The sequence below is a fragment of the Stomoxys calcitrans genome, chromosome 1 (genome assembly GCF_963082655.1).
Source record: "Stomoxys calcitrans chromosome 1, idStoCalc2.1, whole genome shotgun sequence".
NCBI lineage: Eukaryota > Metazoa > Arthropoda > Insecta > Diptera > Muscidae > Stomoxys > Stomoxys calcitrans.
The window spans coordinates 14082295-14099087 of record NC_081552.1 but is presented as its reverse complement, the minus strand read 5'-3'; the positions used below and the strand labels follow the sequence as shown (position 1 = coordinate 14099087).

Genomic DNA, 16793 nt, shown 5'->3' with positions numbered 1-16793 from the left:
CAAAAGGCTGAATTTGAAATTCTTAAGAGATTTTCACCAAATTTGTAAGCTGAGATCTGTCGTGTAGTCCCTGGTTACAGGCGGCAAACGTTTAAGTTAATCCAAGACCAAATCGTAGTTGAACCAAATCAACTATGCTTCCGGATGATGTGAAAGTAAAAATTCGTATAATGCTATGGGCGGCATATTCGCTGTCGCAATAGAAAGAAAGAAAAAGCAAAATTAGGAGGAATTAAAAGAAGACAAATTGTGGAAAAACTCGGCACACGGAGGTCATCAATAGTGGTAATGGACGGAAGAACAATCGAAAATATAGTCCACACACACTCTTGCCCCGACACGACCATAGAGAAGATGAAGTCAGTGAGCTGACAACATAAACCCTTTCATGATAGAGGACCTAAAGAACGCGGAACGCAGGCAGCTAGTTGAGGCAGGCAGATAGTTGAGAATAGACCGAAATTTTTCTTGAAAATGTTCAACCTGTGCGGTTGAAGCGACTCATTAAGCAACGGCTCCAGGACGCCACCATTGGGGAGGTGGACTCTAAATGATCGGGGCCCTCAGAGATGTCATGGAGATAGTAGAAGCGGCTAGACAAGTGAACCACTACTCCAGGCCGATTGTCCTCTTGGCCACACTCGATGTGAAGAACGCATTCAATAGCTTGGAGTTGTCCGGGTCTGAATATGCTTTAAGAACTTAATTTTTTGGGTAAGTACTTCCCCTAAGAACCTATATTCTGCTACCACTCCTAGTCGATCTGCATGAAAGAACCATTTTTCCTGTTGGGATAATCCTTCCCCGTTTCAGAATACCGTGCTTTTAGACTTTCGTATTGTCCATTAAGTTATCTCTCTTTTATAGCGCTTTTAGCTTGGGTTTTCCGGCATTAAAGTCTTCCATAACAAGTTTAATATCTCCTTTTTGAAGAGAGTGTGTCACTGAGTCGTGTTGGGAATGGGATTGATACTTAGTTTCGTCGTCATCGGGCTCGGTTGGCATGTAGCATTGTACAGTGGATATTTTGCGGAATTTTGAATTTAATCTTGCCGTCATGATTGGTTCAGATATAACATTGTATGATAGAAGAGCTCGCTTTGCTTTCGGCGAGAGTAAAAGTCCAACCGCATTTATTCGGTGAATTTCATTGTCTGAAAAAATTAAGTGATAGCTACCTTGAATATCCACAGTTTCGGATTTCGTCGATCGTACTTCACTTAAATCGAGGATGTCTAGGTTGTAGTTTGACATCTCGTTTTGGACTTGGTAATGTCTCGATGCCTCTGAGAGAGTTCTGACGTCCCATGTTACAATCATAAACCGTGTTCCCAATCCATAAGTCATTATCGGGGGGTTGTCAGTTCCATTATTTCTTGTTAATGTTTCTGTAATCGTGATTTTTTTAAATGGATAGCGGATAGGGCCATCGCATCGGCCGTCATCGTTGGCATATCTGATGAGCTTTCCCCAATCTACCACCTGAGAAAACGTCCGATGGGAGAAGTAGCATGGAACTCTGTACGGAAGAAATTTCACATGTAGACATTTTTAGCAGAATGCATGGTGGTGAGTTTCTAGGATTCGACCCGGCCGAACTTAGCACGTTTGTAACACATCGCAATATTGATCCGAGACCCAGCAAAGAATATACATACAGCGGTCAAAAAAAGTATTCATCATTAGCAAAATTGATAATAAATTCACTTATTTTGGGTAATTGAAGAAAATTTAAAGTAAACAAATAATGCAGTTTTATGCAATAGTTTATTTTTCGTAATATGTTTTAAAATAAATTCAAAAAATAAATTTAATTAGCGCAAAAAATGCAATTTTATATAATAACACCAAAAACAGAACAAAAAAAGTATTCATCATTGATGTGCTATCATCAAAGTCAAATTCAAATATTATTTGGGAATCCCCCTTTTCTGTTTTATTTAGTAAAGGAGGCTTTGCCCTTGACAGCAAATATTTAATTTCATTGAAAATATAGTTTTTGTCAAAATGGGTCGTAAGCAAAACGAGGTTTCTGATGAGGTAAAAGTTTTGATAATAAAACACCACAGGAATGGTTTAACTCAAAAAACTATCAGTGAAATATTAAATAGACCACGATCTACTATACAATCCATCATCAGAAAGTGGACAGAAACGAAAACTGTTGACAATAAACCAAGATCTGGTCGACCAAAAGCACTTTCAGTTGGAGATGTGCGTTGGCTAGTGCGGCAAGTTCAGAAAACTCCGAAGACAAATGCGACCATTCTTCGTAAAAACACTATGGAATATTTAGGGAAGGAAGTTACTACACAAACAATTCGAAATACACTCAAAAGGCATAGTTACAGAGGAAGAACTGTACGTAAGAAGCCCTTTATAAATAAAATAAACCGAGTGAAAAGGCTAAACTTCGCAAAAATGTATGTAAAACAGCCCGAATCATTTTGGAAAACAGTCATTTTTGCAGACGAGAGCAAGTTTAATCTTTTTGGGTGCGATGGAAAGGTCATAGTGTACAGAAAACCAAATACAGAGCTTGAAGAACGAAACACAGTTGCTACTGTAAAACATGGTGGAGGTGGTTTAATGGTTTGGGGGTTTATGGCGGCTTCAGGAGCGGGAAATCTTGAAATTATTAATGGAGTAATGGATCATAAGTATTACATTGACATTTTAAAGAGGAATTTAAAAGATAGTGCTGTAAAACTTGGGCTTGGTAATAACTTTCAATATTATCAAGATAATGACCCCAAACATTCTGCTTTAAATACCAAGATGTGGGTGCTGTATAACTGCCCCAAAGTCATTAAAACTCCTCCTCAAAGTCCCGACTTGAACCCAATTGAACATCTTTGGGAACATCTCGAACGCAAATTGAGAACGCGCAATTTTTCGAACAAGAGTCAAATGCAAAAGGTGATAATGGAGGAATGGACTAATATAGACCAAAATATAACCGCTAAATTAGTCCAATCGATGTCAAACCGTTTAAAAGAAGTTATAAGACGCGGTGGTCGAATAACAAAGTATTAATTTTTTTAAATTATGTTATTTATTTTTTTGTTTTTTTGCAATGATGAATACTTTTTTTGTTTAATTTTTTGTGTTCAGCTGTAAAATGGCCCTTTTTGTTCCAATAAATACTATTTTTTTCTTTAAAAACAATGAAATTGTGTACATATATATCACACAAGCACTACTGCATCATTAGTTTAATATGTTTTTATTCCAATTGTCTTTTGTAGACTTATTAAAAAAAAAACATTGAATGATGAATACTTTTTTTGACCGCTGTACATTCTTCATCGTCTTGACATTCTTAGTCTATTTAGCCATGTCCGTCCGTCTGTAACGTAAAAAAAACGCATGGTGCAAAATTTCAGCCAAGTCGTATAAGAATTACTATATCAGGTTATGAACCGATCTGGACCATACTTGACAGAGTTTTTGGAAGTTTAAATAAAACACTTGGTTCAAAATTTCAGCCAAATCGAATAAGAATTGCGCTCTCAAGAGGCTCAAGAAGTCAAGATCCGATAACTGCTTATATGGGAGCTATATCAGGTTATTAACCGATTTAGACCATACTTGACAGAGTTTTTGGAAGTCAAAATAAAACACTTGGTGCAAAATGTCATCCAAATCGGATAAGAATTCCGCTCTCAAAAGGCTCAAGAAGTCAAGATCCGATATCGGCTTACATAGCAGCTATACCCATATGAACTGATTACGGATCTTGACTTCATGAGACTCTAGAGGGCGCAACTATTATCCGATTTGGCTGAAATTTTGCACCGAGTGCCTTATTTTGACTTCCAACTACTCTGTCAAGTGTGGTCCAAATCGGTATGAAGTGTCCTATTTTGACTTTCAACAACTCCGATAGAGGGCCCACATCTTATCCGATTTGGCTGAAATTTTGCACAATTCCACTTTGGTCTCCAACAGCCAAACCAAGTATGGTCCCAATCGATTCATAATTTGGTATAGCTGAAATAGCTTAGCAATTATTATCCATTATATTTTGTTTGTCTATAAAGAGATATCGGCCAAAGAACTTGCCAAATGTGATCCAAGATGGAGGGTATATAAAATTCGGGCCGGCCGAACTTAGCACGTCTTTACTTACTTTCCTTTTTATGCAACTGCTTTATTGTTTTTTTCCAATAATTTAAGAAAAAATTTTTACAAAAAAACATTTATTTTTATCCTATTTTTTTTTATATTCATATTAGCAAGAATAATATTTTATATTATTTATCCAAATGGGTAGTCAATAAATACTCTATTTATATTGAGAAATTTAAATTTGAAAGATTCCTTAAAAAATGGTCTCACTAAATGATTGTTTCTTTAAAAGTGTTTGAGTTCTGGGGTTTGGTTGTTTTATAAAACATTATGAGTAATTCTTGTTGCGAGTTTTGTGTTTAGTAAAATTTTTTACATTTTATTAAGTAATCTCTTCCGTTTTGGCCTCTGTCTCTTGTTGGACTAAGCCACAAAATCTCCATTTTAAACTCAACGAATTCGCATCCAAAGATTCCTTTTCTAAAGTATCGGTTTTGAAAAGTCCGTCATATTTGAAGAGTATGTTGTTCAAATAACTTTCCTGCAGCTCATTGTGATTGGTGACCTGTTTGATGTACAAACATATGGCTTGAGTGGAAGTGCCCAAAGGTTGTATAAGCAAGAAAGCAGTGGTTAAAGCAATAATTTTGGCATCATCCAAGGGTATAGATGAAGACTGGGGAACAAAAGAAATATGACAATTATTTATATAAATCCAGTAGTAATACAGAAGCCACCAGGGATTCTATGTTTTTACCTTGGATTCTGTGACTTGAGTTGGTTCTTCTGGCTGCTTTCCTTGGCTTACAATTTCCTTCGCAGTTATTATTGGCTCCTCACAAAATTTTGTTTTAGGTTCTTCCATATCTTTTGAGTCTTCCAGTATTTTAACATCATCTTCTTCATCCTCGTCACCTTCATTCTTGTCCACATCGATATCGATAACTTCAGAGTTATCTTGACGCTTTATTTCTCCCATCGATTCCGGAGCATGCATTTCTCGATCCCTTAACTTCTCATTGGTTTCTCGTATCTTTGTCTTTAATAGCAGCTGCTTGACGCCCGCCTCTTTGAGGCGTTTTTCCAACATATCAATATGCTTGGCATCTTTCTGCTCGCGCAGTTTGGTTTGTAAAAGCTGCGTCTGCATATTGCGTATGGTCTCCTGCAGAACTTTCATTTGCTTTTCACGAAAATCACTGTTACACTTGAGATCTGTACGTTCGAGGCTCATTTCATTGCGCATGGCTTCCAGTTGACAGCGTAACGAATCATTTTCTTCCTGAAAAATCCAAATAAAAAAGAAAACTACAAAGTTGCAGGTTAGGTTGAAAGGGGAATGTGGTTTGTAATCTGTCCTATGGACCGGCAAACGAATTATTGTGAGGTCCAAATACTGAAAAGTGACTCAGAGACTTAGGCTTTTATACAGATGGTTCCAAACTAGTAGACTAGGTAGCTTTGGGACTGGTCATATCGATGAGTTTACCCGACCGCTGTGGAATGCCTAAGATCATCAATCTTCATAACGACGATTGGCATAAATATCTCCTTAGACAGCCTGGCTGCCATTAAATCCCTGAGGGGACATATTTCTGAATTCAAAAACCGCCCTCGACTGTCGTTGATCTCTCAACGAGATGGCGAAGCAGATCAAAATTCATTTATTCTGGGTGCCGGACCACAGAGATATCCCAGGGAATTGTATAACAGGCGGGCTCACGAGACTAACTCAGTATTAAAGCAAGAGTAGGTGCCGCCTGGCCTCTCACTGAGACTCTTCACTCGATACCGCTGATTGACCGCGACTGCAATTGCAGCTACTCCGTATGGAGCATTCAACTATCCGCATCCTGTGGACACGGCCAGTAGATCGCATCTAAGCTTCTCGTAACAATGAACACCACACAGATCGGAGCTCAAAGTCCCAGCCTGTGTTGTACTCATAGTTATCCCGTGCCGGGTGCACTATCTCGTGCAGGGTGATCTCCACCAGAAAACGGATGCGATGCCCTACAAACGCGCGTCGTATTTGGTAAACACCAATATTTGCGGTGAGAAAATACCAAATGGTAAAACGAATTTCAACCACCAGCACTAACTGCGAGCGTTTGCTATTGGTGTTAGTGGGCATGAGTGTTAGTCTCTAGAAAATAAAGGAGTAAAACAATCACCATAAGTATACTTATCTCTCACCAGCAGGGCTGCCAGATTAATTTGGAGGTGATTTTCCTCCACTTTTCAAGAAAAAATCAGCATTTATTTGACACTTCAATTGAAAAAATCGGAACATTTGCTTTAACAATAAAACGCGTAGTTTTAATAAAACAAATAATAACAAGTAAAAGCGTGCTAAGTTCGGCCGGGCCGAATCTTATATACCCTCCACCATGGATCGCATTTGTCGAGTTCTTTTCCCGGCATCTCTTCTTAGGCAAAAAAGGATATAAGAAAAGATTTGCTCTGCTATTAGAGCGATATCAAGATATGGTCCGGTTTGGACCACAATTAAATTATATGTTGGAGACCTGTGTAAAATGTCAGCCAATTCGAATAAGAATTGCGCCCTTTGTGAGCTCAAGAAGTAAAATAGAGAGATCGATTTATATGGGAGCTGTATCGGGCTATATACCGATTCAGACCATAATAAACACGTATGTTAATGGTCATGAGAGAATCCGTCGTACAAAATTTCAGGCAAATCGGATAATAATTGCGACCTCTAGAGGCTCAAGAAGTCAAGATCCCAGATCGGTTTATATGGTAGCTATATCAGGTTATGAACCGATTTGAACCATATTTGGCACAGTTGTTGGATATCATAACAAAATACTATGTGCCAAAATTCATTCAAATCGCATAAGAATTGCGCCCTCTAGAGGCTGAAGAAGTCAAGATCCCAGATCGGTTTATATGGCAGCTATATCAGGTTATGGACCGATTTGAACCATACTTGGCACAGTTGTTGGATATAATAAGAAAACACGTCGTGCACATTTTCAGCCAAATCGGATAAGAATTGCGCCCTCTAGAGGCTCAAGAAGTCAAGACCCAAGATCGGTTTATATGGCAGCTATATCAGGTTATGGACCGATTTCAACCATACTTGGCACAGTTGTTGGATATCATAAGAAAACACGTCGTGCAAAATTGCATCCCAATCGGATAAGAATTGCGCACGCTAGAGGCTCAAGAAGTCAAGACCCAAGAATGAACTCAAGAAGTCTAAACCATACTTGGCACAGTTGTTGGATATCATAAGAAAACACGTCATGCAAAATTTCATTCCAATCGGATAAGAATTGCGCACTCTAGAGGCTCAAGAAGTCAAGACCCTAGATCGGTTTATATGGCAGCTATATCAAAACATGGACCGATATGGCCCATTTACAATACCAACCGACCTACACTAATAAGAAGTATTTGTGCAAAATTTCAAGCGGCTAGCTTTACTCCTTCGGAAGTTAGCGTGCTTTCGACAGACAGACGGACGGACATCGCTAGATCGACATAAAATGTCGCGACGATCAAAAATATATATACTTTATGGGGTCTCAGACGAATATTTCGAGTAGTTACAAACAGAATGACGAAATTAGTATACCCCCAATTTAAGGTGGAGGGTATAAAAAAGGTCTTTGGCTGAAGTTGGGTATGAACCCACCATAATGAAAAATACACCTTATTTATATATTTACGGATATAGAGGGGTTCAATAAAGCCTAATCCCCAATTTTTTTTTTTTTTTTGCAAAATCACATAAAAATGCGTCATTCATGTGATCAAGAAGGATTTAGGTCTTAACGTTGGATATATCGAGATATCGTCCGATTTACACCGGATTTGGTGTGGATGTCACCGGTCTAATACCACTCTATGTACCGAATTTATTATATTTACGTCTCGAATGAACTCAAGAAGTCTAAACGATCGATTTTCATGGCAGCTACATACATATGTCCAAATTACTTCAGATTTGGAGTATATAGGGAGTAAATATATAAAGGTCAAAATAGGCTTTAAAAGAGAAACAAATTTCATCACGAGTCCTGTATTTATGCCATTATATAAAAATTGTCCCTTATAACTCTCTTTACCCAATTTTAGACGAATGGGCTAAAAAAATACGCCTTTTATGAACTGAAGAAGTTAAATCTTGCAGCCCTGATCACCAGCATTATCATAGATAAAGAATTTAAACTTTACACATCGACCGGTTGATGGCGCTTCCCGAGGCTCAAGAAGTCAAATCGGGAGATCGGTTTATATGGGAGCTAAAGGGTGATTTTTTTGAGGTTAGGATTTTCATGCATTAGTATTTGACAGATCACGTGGGATTTCAGACATGGTGTCAAAGAGAAAGATGCTCAGTATGCTTTGACATTTCATCATGAATAGACTTACTAACGAGCAACGCTTGCAAATCTTTGAATTTTATTACCAAAATCAGTGTTCGGTTCGAAATGTGTTGATTCACCGTAACGTTGCGTCCAACAGCATCTTTGAAAAAATACGGTCCAATGATTCCACCAGCGTACAAACCACACCAAACAGTGCATTTTTCGGGATGCATGGGCAGTTCTTGAACGGCTTCTGGTTGCTCTTCACTCCAAATGCGACAATTTTGCTTATTTACGTAGCCATTCAACCAGAAATGAGCCTCATCGCTGAACAAAATTTGTCAAAATTTGAACACATTTCGAACCGAACACTGATTTTGGTAATAAAATTCAATGATTTGCAAGCGTTGCTCGTTAGTAAGTCTATTCATGATGAAATGTCAAAGCATACTGAGCATCTTTCTCTTTGACACCATGTCTGAAATCCCACGTGATCTGTTAAATACTAATGCATGAAAATCCTAACCTCAAAAAAATCACCCTTTATATCTAATTTTGAACCTATATGGCCCTTTTGCAATCCCTAACGACCTTAATCAATATTAAGTATCTGTGCAAGCGGCTCAAGCGCGTTCGAACGCGAATTTCGACAGACGGACGGATGGACGAACATGGCCAGATCGATTCAGAACTTCGAGACGATCAAGATGCTTTATGGGTCTTAGACGAATATTTCGAGGAGTTATAAACGGAATGACTAGATATACCCTTATCCTACGGTGGTGGGTATTAAAAGTGAAGAAATCAGAAAGTGAAAAATTGCCAGCCGGGGGACTCGAACCTGGGTTTGCGAAACTATCAGTGGCATGTAAGTATCTGCGGTCGTGCATATTCTATTCTTTACGCAAGAATCACGGTATTTTTTTTAAACCGACCCCTGAGGGCCAAATACATAAATAACTACATTTCTTAGAATTTTATCGTAAAATGTAACTGCAGAGACAAAATTGGATTGAAAGGTTGACCAGCCAATTGCTTTGTATGTGGTCAACAAGGTTTCTTTGTCAACGCCCCAAGTGCTGCCGTATGTGTGTTGTGTGCTTAGACAATCCAAAATATATTTCCTCCGAGTAGTATTCTGAATCGTGTCCAGTTGGTTTTCTTCTTATATCGGGTGCTTATCGGATTCGGTGCAACCGTAGCGCAGAGGTTAGTATGCCCGCTTATGACGCTGAATGCCCATTAATAAAGGTGTCACTAGGCTTGATACCTTTGCATATAGAGTTTTGATATGCGACTGACTTTACTTACCTTTAGATTATCACTGTCATAACGTCGCCGCTTGGCTGTAGACGTTGGCTGATAATCACGATCCTCATCGGACATTTCCATTTCATCATCATCGATTTGTATTGAGCGCAATTCCTAAAAATTCGCCACATCATTTTTTTCGAGAAGAAATAAAATATAAACTTGTTTAATAATCATCATTGGAACATTGCAATAAGGGTAAAGAAACGTAACGATTCTTACAAATGAAAAGAAAAACGTTAAAAATAATTTATGTATATTGCAATTTCTTAAGGAAAAACCTTTTCAAATTTACTGCATTTATATGGTTGTATGTATACCTTTACTGCCTTTTCAGTTAAGGATGTAGCCGTTACTTACCTTTTGGGATGCTTATTTGTTAAAGGAGTAACAAATTTGATTTAATTTTTTTTGCATTTTTTTGATGGCCAAAAATGATGCCTTAACAATTTTGTTACAGAAAAAAATTTTTGTTTTCAGAAAAAAAAAAATATTTAATATTAAAAAAAAAGGTTTTTGTTTTTACCAACCGAGGGAACAAAAGTTTTGTTGGATCTTTTCTTCAAATCGATTTAGTTAAAGCAATTCGTTAATGTAAGGGAATTTTTCGTGGTTCAAACATTTAAAAATGTAAATGAAAATGTATTATGGTATCATTGTTTATACCCATCACCGTAGGAAAGGGGGTATATTCATTTAGTCATTCCGTTTGCAACACATCGAAATATCGACTTCCGACCCTACAAAGTATATATATCGTAAAATTCCAAGGCGATTTAACGATGTCCGTGTGTCTGTCCATCCGTCTGTTGTAATCACGCTACAGCCTACGTCGTCTTTTTGCTGCATGCAGTTTAAGAACGGGCCAAATCGTACCTTATTTGGATATAGCTGCCATATAGATCGATCTGCCGAATAAGGGTCTGAAGCCCATAAAAACTGCATTTATTATCCGATTTTGCTGAAATTTAAAACATTAAGTTGTTTTACGCCTCCCAAATCCGACCCAAATATGGTTCAGTTTGGACTATATTTAGATATAGCTGCCAGGTAGACAGCTCTGCCGATTCAGGGTGTGAAGCCCATAAAAACTGCATTTATTATCCGATTTCGCTGAAATTTAAAACATTATAAAATATTTATATTTGTATAATAAAAAGGAGGTCCCTTATCATTGAGCTTAAAATTGAATCGGACCCCAGTTCTTTAACTGAATGTTCATGGGCAAGTTTGCAGTTTTTTGCTAGGTAGACAGATCTGCCGATTAAGGGTGTGTAGCCCATAAAAGCTTTACTTATTACCCGATTTCGCTGAAATTTGAAACATTGATTGTTTTAAGCCTCCCGACAACCGACCCAAATTTGGTTCAGATCGTGCAATATTTATATATAGCTGCCATATAGACCGATGTGCCGATTAAGAGTCTGAAGCCCATAAAAATTGCATTTATTATCTGATTTGGCTGAAATTTGCAGCAGTGAGTTGTTTTAAGCCTCCCGTCATCCGACTCAAATATGATTCAGATCGGATTATTTTTACATATAGCTGCCAGGTAGACCAATGTGCCGATTAAGGGTCTGAAGCTCAAAAACGCTTTATTTCCCGATTTCGCTGAAATTTGAATCAGTGAATTGTTTTAAGCCTTCCGACACCCGAACCAAATATAGTTCAGATCGGGCTATATTTAGATATAGCTGCCATATAGACCGATGTGCCGATTAATGGTATAGAGACCAAAAAAGCTTTATTTATTTTCCGATTTCGCTAAAATATGAAAAAGTGAGTTATTTTAAGCCTTAGGACCCAAAAAAAAATCTGCCGATTAAGGGTTTGTAGCCGACAAAAAAGGAGAAAAAGTGAGAAGTTTGCCCCAGTTTCTTAATGGAATGTTCATGGGCAAATTTGTATTTTGCTTGCGTTTGCAGCCTTTATTTATTACCCGATTTAGGTGAAATTTGAAATAGTGAGTTGTTTTAAGTCTCCCGACATCCGATCTAAATATGATCTGATCGGACAATAGTTAGATATAGCTGCCATATAGAGCCATCTGCCGACATAGTGCATAAATCCCGTAAAAGACGCATTTATTATCTGATTTCGCTGGAATTTCACACAGTGACTTGTATGAAGCCTCCCGAAATCCGACCAGACAATGATCTAAAACAGACTTTATTTAGATATAGCTGCCATATAGACCGATCTACCAATCAAATAAAAAACGCTGAAACTGTGACTGGTATACAAGTTTTCGGGACCTGAATCAAATATGATCCAAAGCAGCCCTTATTTAGATATTGCTAAGGATATAGTGTGTAGTTATTATAAAATAGAATGATTTATATATCTATGGTGGTGGGTATCCAAAGTTCGTCACGGCCGAACTTAAGACGTTTTTACTGGTTTATTATTAATTTACTTTGCAGTAGCTTGAAAATATGAAAATGGAGTGTTTATGAGAAATTAAGTTGATATAGAGCGGCAGAAAATAGGTGAAAAGGTGAATCGATTCATGGATAAAGCAGCATGTGACAGACATTATAAAAATAATGAAAATATGAAACAGATGTCAAATATTTAAATTGATTACATGATGAAGGCTTATCATATAAAAAATATTGAAGATGATTTTCAATGATGACGCATTTTTAATAATTTCCAATTAACAGAGGCTAGTTTTTTCCAAAGGATCAGTGGTTTAAATTTTGAAAGGATTAATTCGATGCTTTATGACAGTTTCACAAGCAAAGCTTAAATGGAAGGCAACATTTCAATTCTACTTTTGGCATTTATGTCTGTTGCATGTTGGCAATGCACTGATCTTAAAAGGTTTTCACCATGTCATCAACACTTGAATCGATTTTGAGATATTCACCTAAGAGCAGGGATGGAAAATGCAAAAATTTAAATAGTACAAAAAAGGCACTTTTTCGACCCAAGGAGTGCTTTTCGTTTCTCATAAAAATTTCAAAAATATTCGAGTGTACATATCGAAAAGTTCTCCCTGGAAAAATACTGCCTTACCGATTACTGATTAAATTGTACCACAGCCCCTTATATATAACCCTAACCGAAGACGAAAGGTCCCCATCTTTTGCGAAATATACATCAGCTATGGGTGAACAGATTTTCGATATTCCTATATTCAAATTTTGAGTCAAGTGCCTAGAGGAACCCCCCAACCCAAAACCCTACAAACCGCAATATAGACCAATAGGTACAATATGGGACCGAAATGAAAAGAATTCAGCGAAACGCGATTCTCATGTAGAAATTGGGTGTCAAATTTCGGGAGGGCTCCCCTCTACCCAAGCCTTCTAGAAGATCAATAAGACATATAAGGCGACTTGTGCATAAGGATTTTTTTTTATCTAAATAAGAATTGCTATTGCCCCATTAAAATCGCAAACGACCTGCATAGGACAGGTAAACAAATTCGGGCGAACAAGCGAATATCGCTTTTTTAGCGTGATGCGTTTTCTAAATTAAGAACTACTTGTCAGTAAAACATAAATGCTCGAAAACATCCGGTACTAAATCGGTTGCCAGGGTACTACGGTACTCTTCGGGTGGAAAATGTACTGAAAAAAGTACTGACTCTTTCCATCACTGCCTAAGAGGTATGTTTTGTTAAAGAAGTATTAGTAATTACCCCCCTCATTATCGTTAATTGTGTCTTTTACAAAACTTCATTTGGACCTTGTTAAATAAAGAAACATTTGTTCCCATGAAAAGATTTCCTTTCGAGTTACGATAAACATCTGACTAGACGAAGAACCAATTGAAATACATTTCAATAAACCCATGAACAATTGTTATTGAAAACAGAAAACAAACTAAAACTAAAGGACATAGTAGTCACATTTAAGTAAATTCAATGTTTTTTCTACACACAAATGTTATAATTAAACCAGTAAGGAAAGCCAAAAGTCGGGCGGTGCCGGCTGTATAATACCCTACACCTATGCTATAAGTACAAAGTGGGAGCTATATATAATTCTGAACCAATTTTGATGGACCTCGGCGGATGTTTACAGATGGGTTTTTAAACAATCCATATCAAATTTCGAGCACAGCAAAAATGTTCGAACTGTAATAACTATGGTTGACAAATGACAACATAATTGAAATTTTGGCACAATCTGACGATATATATGGGAGGTATATCGAAATATGAACTAAATTGTGCAAAACTTCATAAATATTGTGGAAGTCATCGAGGAAAGCCTTGTGCAAACTGTTGGTAGGTTTGATCAATAAATGCGCTTGCATATATATATATATATATATATATATATATATATATATATATATATATATATATATATATATATATATATATATATATATATATATATATATATATATATTTATTTATTACTCGATTTCTTGAAATTTGAAATAGTGAGTTCGTTTAAGCCTCCCGACATTCGACCCAAATATGGGTCAGATCAGACTATATTGATGTAGCTATCATATAGACCGATCTGCCGATAAAGGGTCTGAAGCCCATTAAAAACAGATTTATTGTCTGAAAATTTTACATGTATATGAGTTCTCGCAACATGAATAAAATATGATCGAGACCAGACCCTATTAATTATTAGGATATAGTACGGGAAATATTATAAAATAGTATGGTTATTATATCCTTGTTCAATTTGATCCAGGTCGATTTAGAATTTTGGCCCTACAAAAAGTGAATATATTATCCGATGTCGTTGAAATTTGACGCAGTGTCCTATATGGTTCCGATCGGTTTATATTTGAATTTAGAAGCCAAAAAGACCAATATTTTGTTCTACAAAATTGAACAGTGACTTATATCTATTAGACCACTCAATGTTCGTGCCGAAATTGCGTGCATAAGTTATCCAATTTTCACCGGATTGTGACGAAAGAAGGTTTACAAATATTACCGAGGTGGTGGGTATCCAAAGTTCGGCCAGGCCGAACTTAATGAAGTTTTACTTGTTGCTTTTGGTAAATTGCTGTTGTTAAAACATTATGACTGCTGTTGTTTTTGTTGCTGCCAATATCCGGTTACATAAAGTGTCAAATGTGGTATCTGTGAAGTCTCGATTGCCAAATCACAAGGCAATGTCCAATGTAGAGTCTGCTCCAATTGGATACACGGTTCCAGTGTCAAATAACAAGGAAAGAGACTTGCAAATGTTGAAGACAGTGAAATCTTGTTTGTTTATATGCCTTACGTGCAAACCTAACCTAGAAAAAAAAATAATACAAGCAGTGGTGTTATTAATGAGATTCCAGCCTCAATAAGAAATTGGATGACTTTATTAGAATAACCAGGCTGAACAGAAATCAATAAAGTCCCGTCGTATCCTGTGGAAAATGCGTTTTCATCAAAAGCCTCAACATGTCTCTGCCCTACTAACGTTTCAGTTTGGACATGGATTTTTGAGAGAAACTTTTTGATCTGGCCGGCGTCATTAACGCTAACGACCTGTTCCCAGAAAAGCTTCCAGGAACTCCTTTAACAAAATTTTGTGGTACGTATGTACTTTACTTTATTTGGCTATGACAGAATATTTGTTCCACTAGCCGAACTTAGAATACCGTTTCAAGAGCCTCGATCTTCTGCGCTCATTCTAAAATCTCTGACACCAAGTTTCGAGGTGTCTCCCACAACTTGATCTTTCCATCGGGCTTTTGGTCTTCCCGGTTTGCGTGTACCACCGTGTTTGCCTTCAAAAGACTTCTTTGCTGGAGCTTCTTCATCCATTCTGACAACATGACCTAGCCAACGCAGCCGTTGTATTTTGATGCGTTTTATGCTATCGTCGTTATACAGCTTGTAGTTCATACGTCGCCTATATTCTCCGTTAACGCAAACTGGTCCATATATTTTACGAAGAATCTTTCTCTCAAATACTCCAAGCACTGCCTCATCTGCTTTCACAAGTACCCATGCTTCAGAACCATATAACAGCACGGGTAGTATCAGTATATTGTAAAGTGTAGTCTTCGTCTGTCGAGAGGTGGCCTTGTTTCTAAACTGCATACTTAGTTAGACTAATCTGTTAGCCAAAATTATTCTTCGCTTTATCTCAAAACTGGTATCATTCGTTTCGATTACGGCGGTGCCGACGTAGATAAAGTTACTGACTGTCTCAAAGTTGTGGTTCCCAACTTTCTCCATTTTCTTTATCTGCTCGGTTGTGCAAGGCTTTTTGGGAGTTGAAACCATCCATTTCGTCTTATGTCCATTTACTGCCAGACCCATTTTCACTAACTCTCTTTCGATTTTTCAAAGGCTGCAGTTACTACTTCCGGTGACCGACCTATGATATCGATGTCGTCGGCATAGGCTAGTAGCATGTGTTCTCTTGTGATTAGTGTGCCATACCTATTCACATATGCATCTCGTATAATCTTCTCCAGCAGGATATTAAAGAGATCACAGGCTAGGCTGTCTCCTCATCTGAAACCTCGTTCGGTATTAAATGGTTCGGAGAGATTCTTTCCTATTCTTACTGAGAAACGCGTATCAGCAAGTGTCATCCTGCAGAGTCTTATTAATTTTGCAGGGATACTAAACTCAGACATGGCTTGAAATACCTTTGAACGTAAAGGAGTATCGAAGGCGGCTTTGTAGTCAACAAAGAGATGGTAGGTGTTGATTTGTCCTTCTCGGATCTTTTCCAGGATTTGGCGCAGTGTGAATATCTGGTCCAGGGAGGATTTACCAGGTCTAAAACCGCATTGATAGGGCCCAATTATCTCATTGACTTTAGGTTTTAATCTTTCACACAGTACGCTCGAGAGTATCTTGTATGCGATGGGGAGGAGACTTATTCCTCTGTAGTTGGCCCATTCCGTCTTGTCTCCTTTCTTGTGTACGGGACATAGTATGCTGAGATTCCAATCATCTGATATACGTTCTTCTAGCCAGATTGCGAAGATAAGCTGATGCATACGTCTTACCAGCGTGTCGCCTCCGGTCTTAAATAGTTCAGCGGGTAACCGTCGGCTCCTGCTGCCTTGTTGTTCTTTAGTCGGGTTACTACTACTTGGACCTCATTCTGACTAGGAGGTAAACATTCTATACCA

General features: G+C 37.7%; 1 protein-coding gene across 2 annotated transcripts in view; it reads right to left on the bottom strand.

Annotated features, from left to right (window-relative positions):
* Positions 1–4245: 4245 nt before the first annotated feature.
* LOC106092771 (ecto-NOX disulfide-thiol exchanger 2) overlaps positions 4246–16793 on the bottom strand; it is a 52331-nt gene continuing 39783 nt past the window's right edge. For both annotated transcript variants that reach the window (XM_059370769.1, XM_059370768.1), the window contains exons 5-7: positions 9723–9836; positions 4829–5353; positions 4246–4747 (exon numbers count right to left, since the gene is read on the bottom strand). In XM_059370769.1, the coding sequence (XP_059226752.1) occupies positions 4454–4747; positions 4829–5353; positions 9723–9836 (933 nt within the window). In that variant the 3' untranslated portion in view covers positions 4246–4453. The remainder of the gene's footprint in view (positions 4748–4828; positions 5354–9722; positions 9837–16793) is intronic.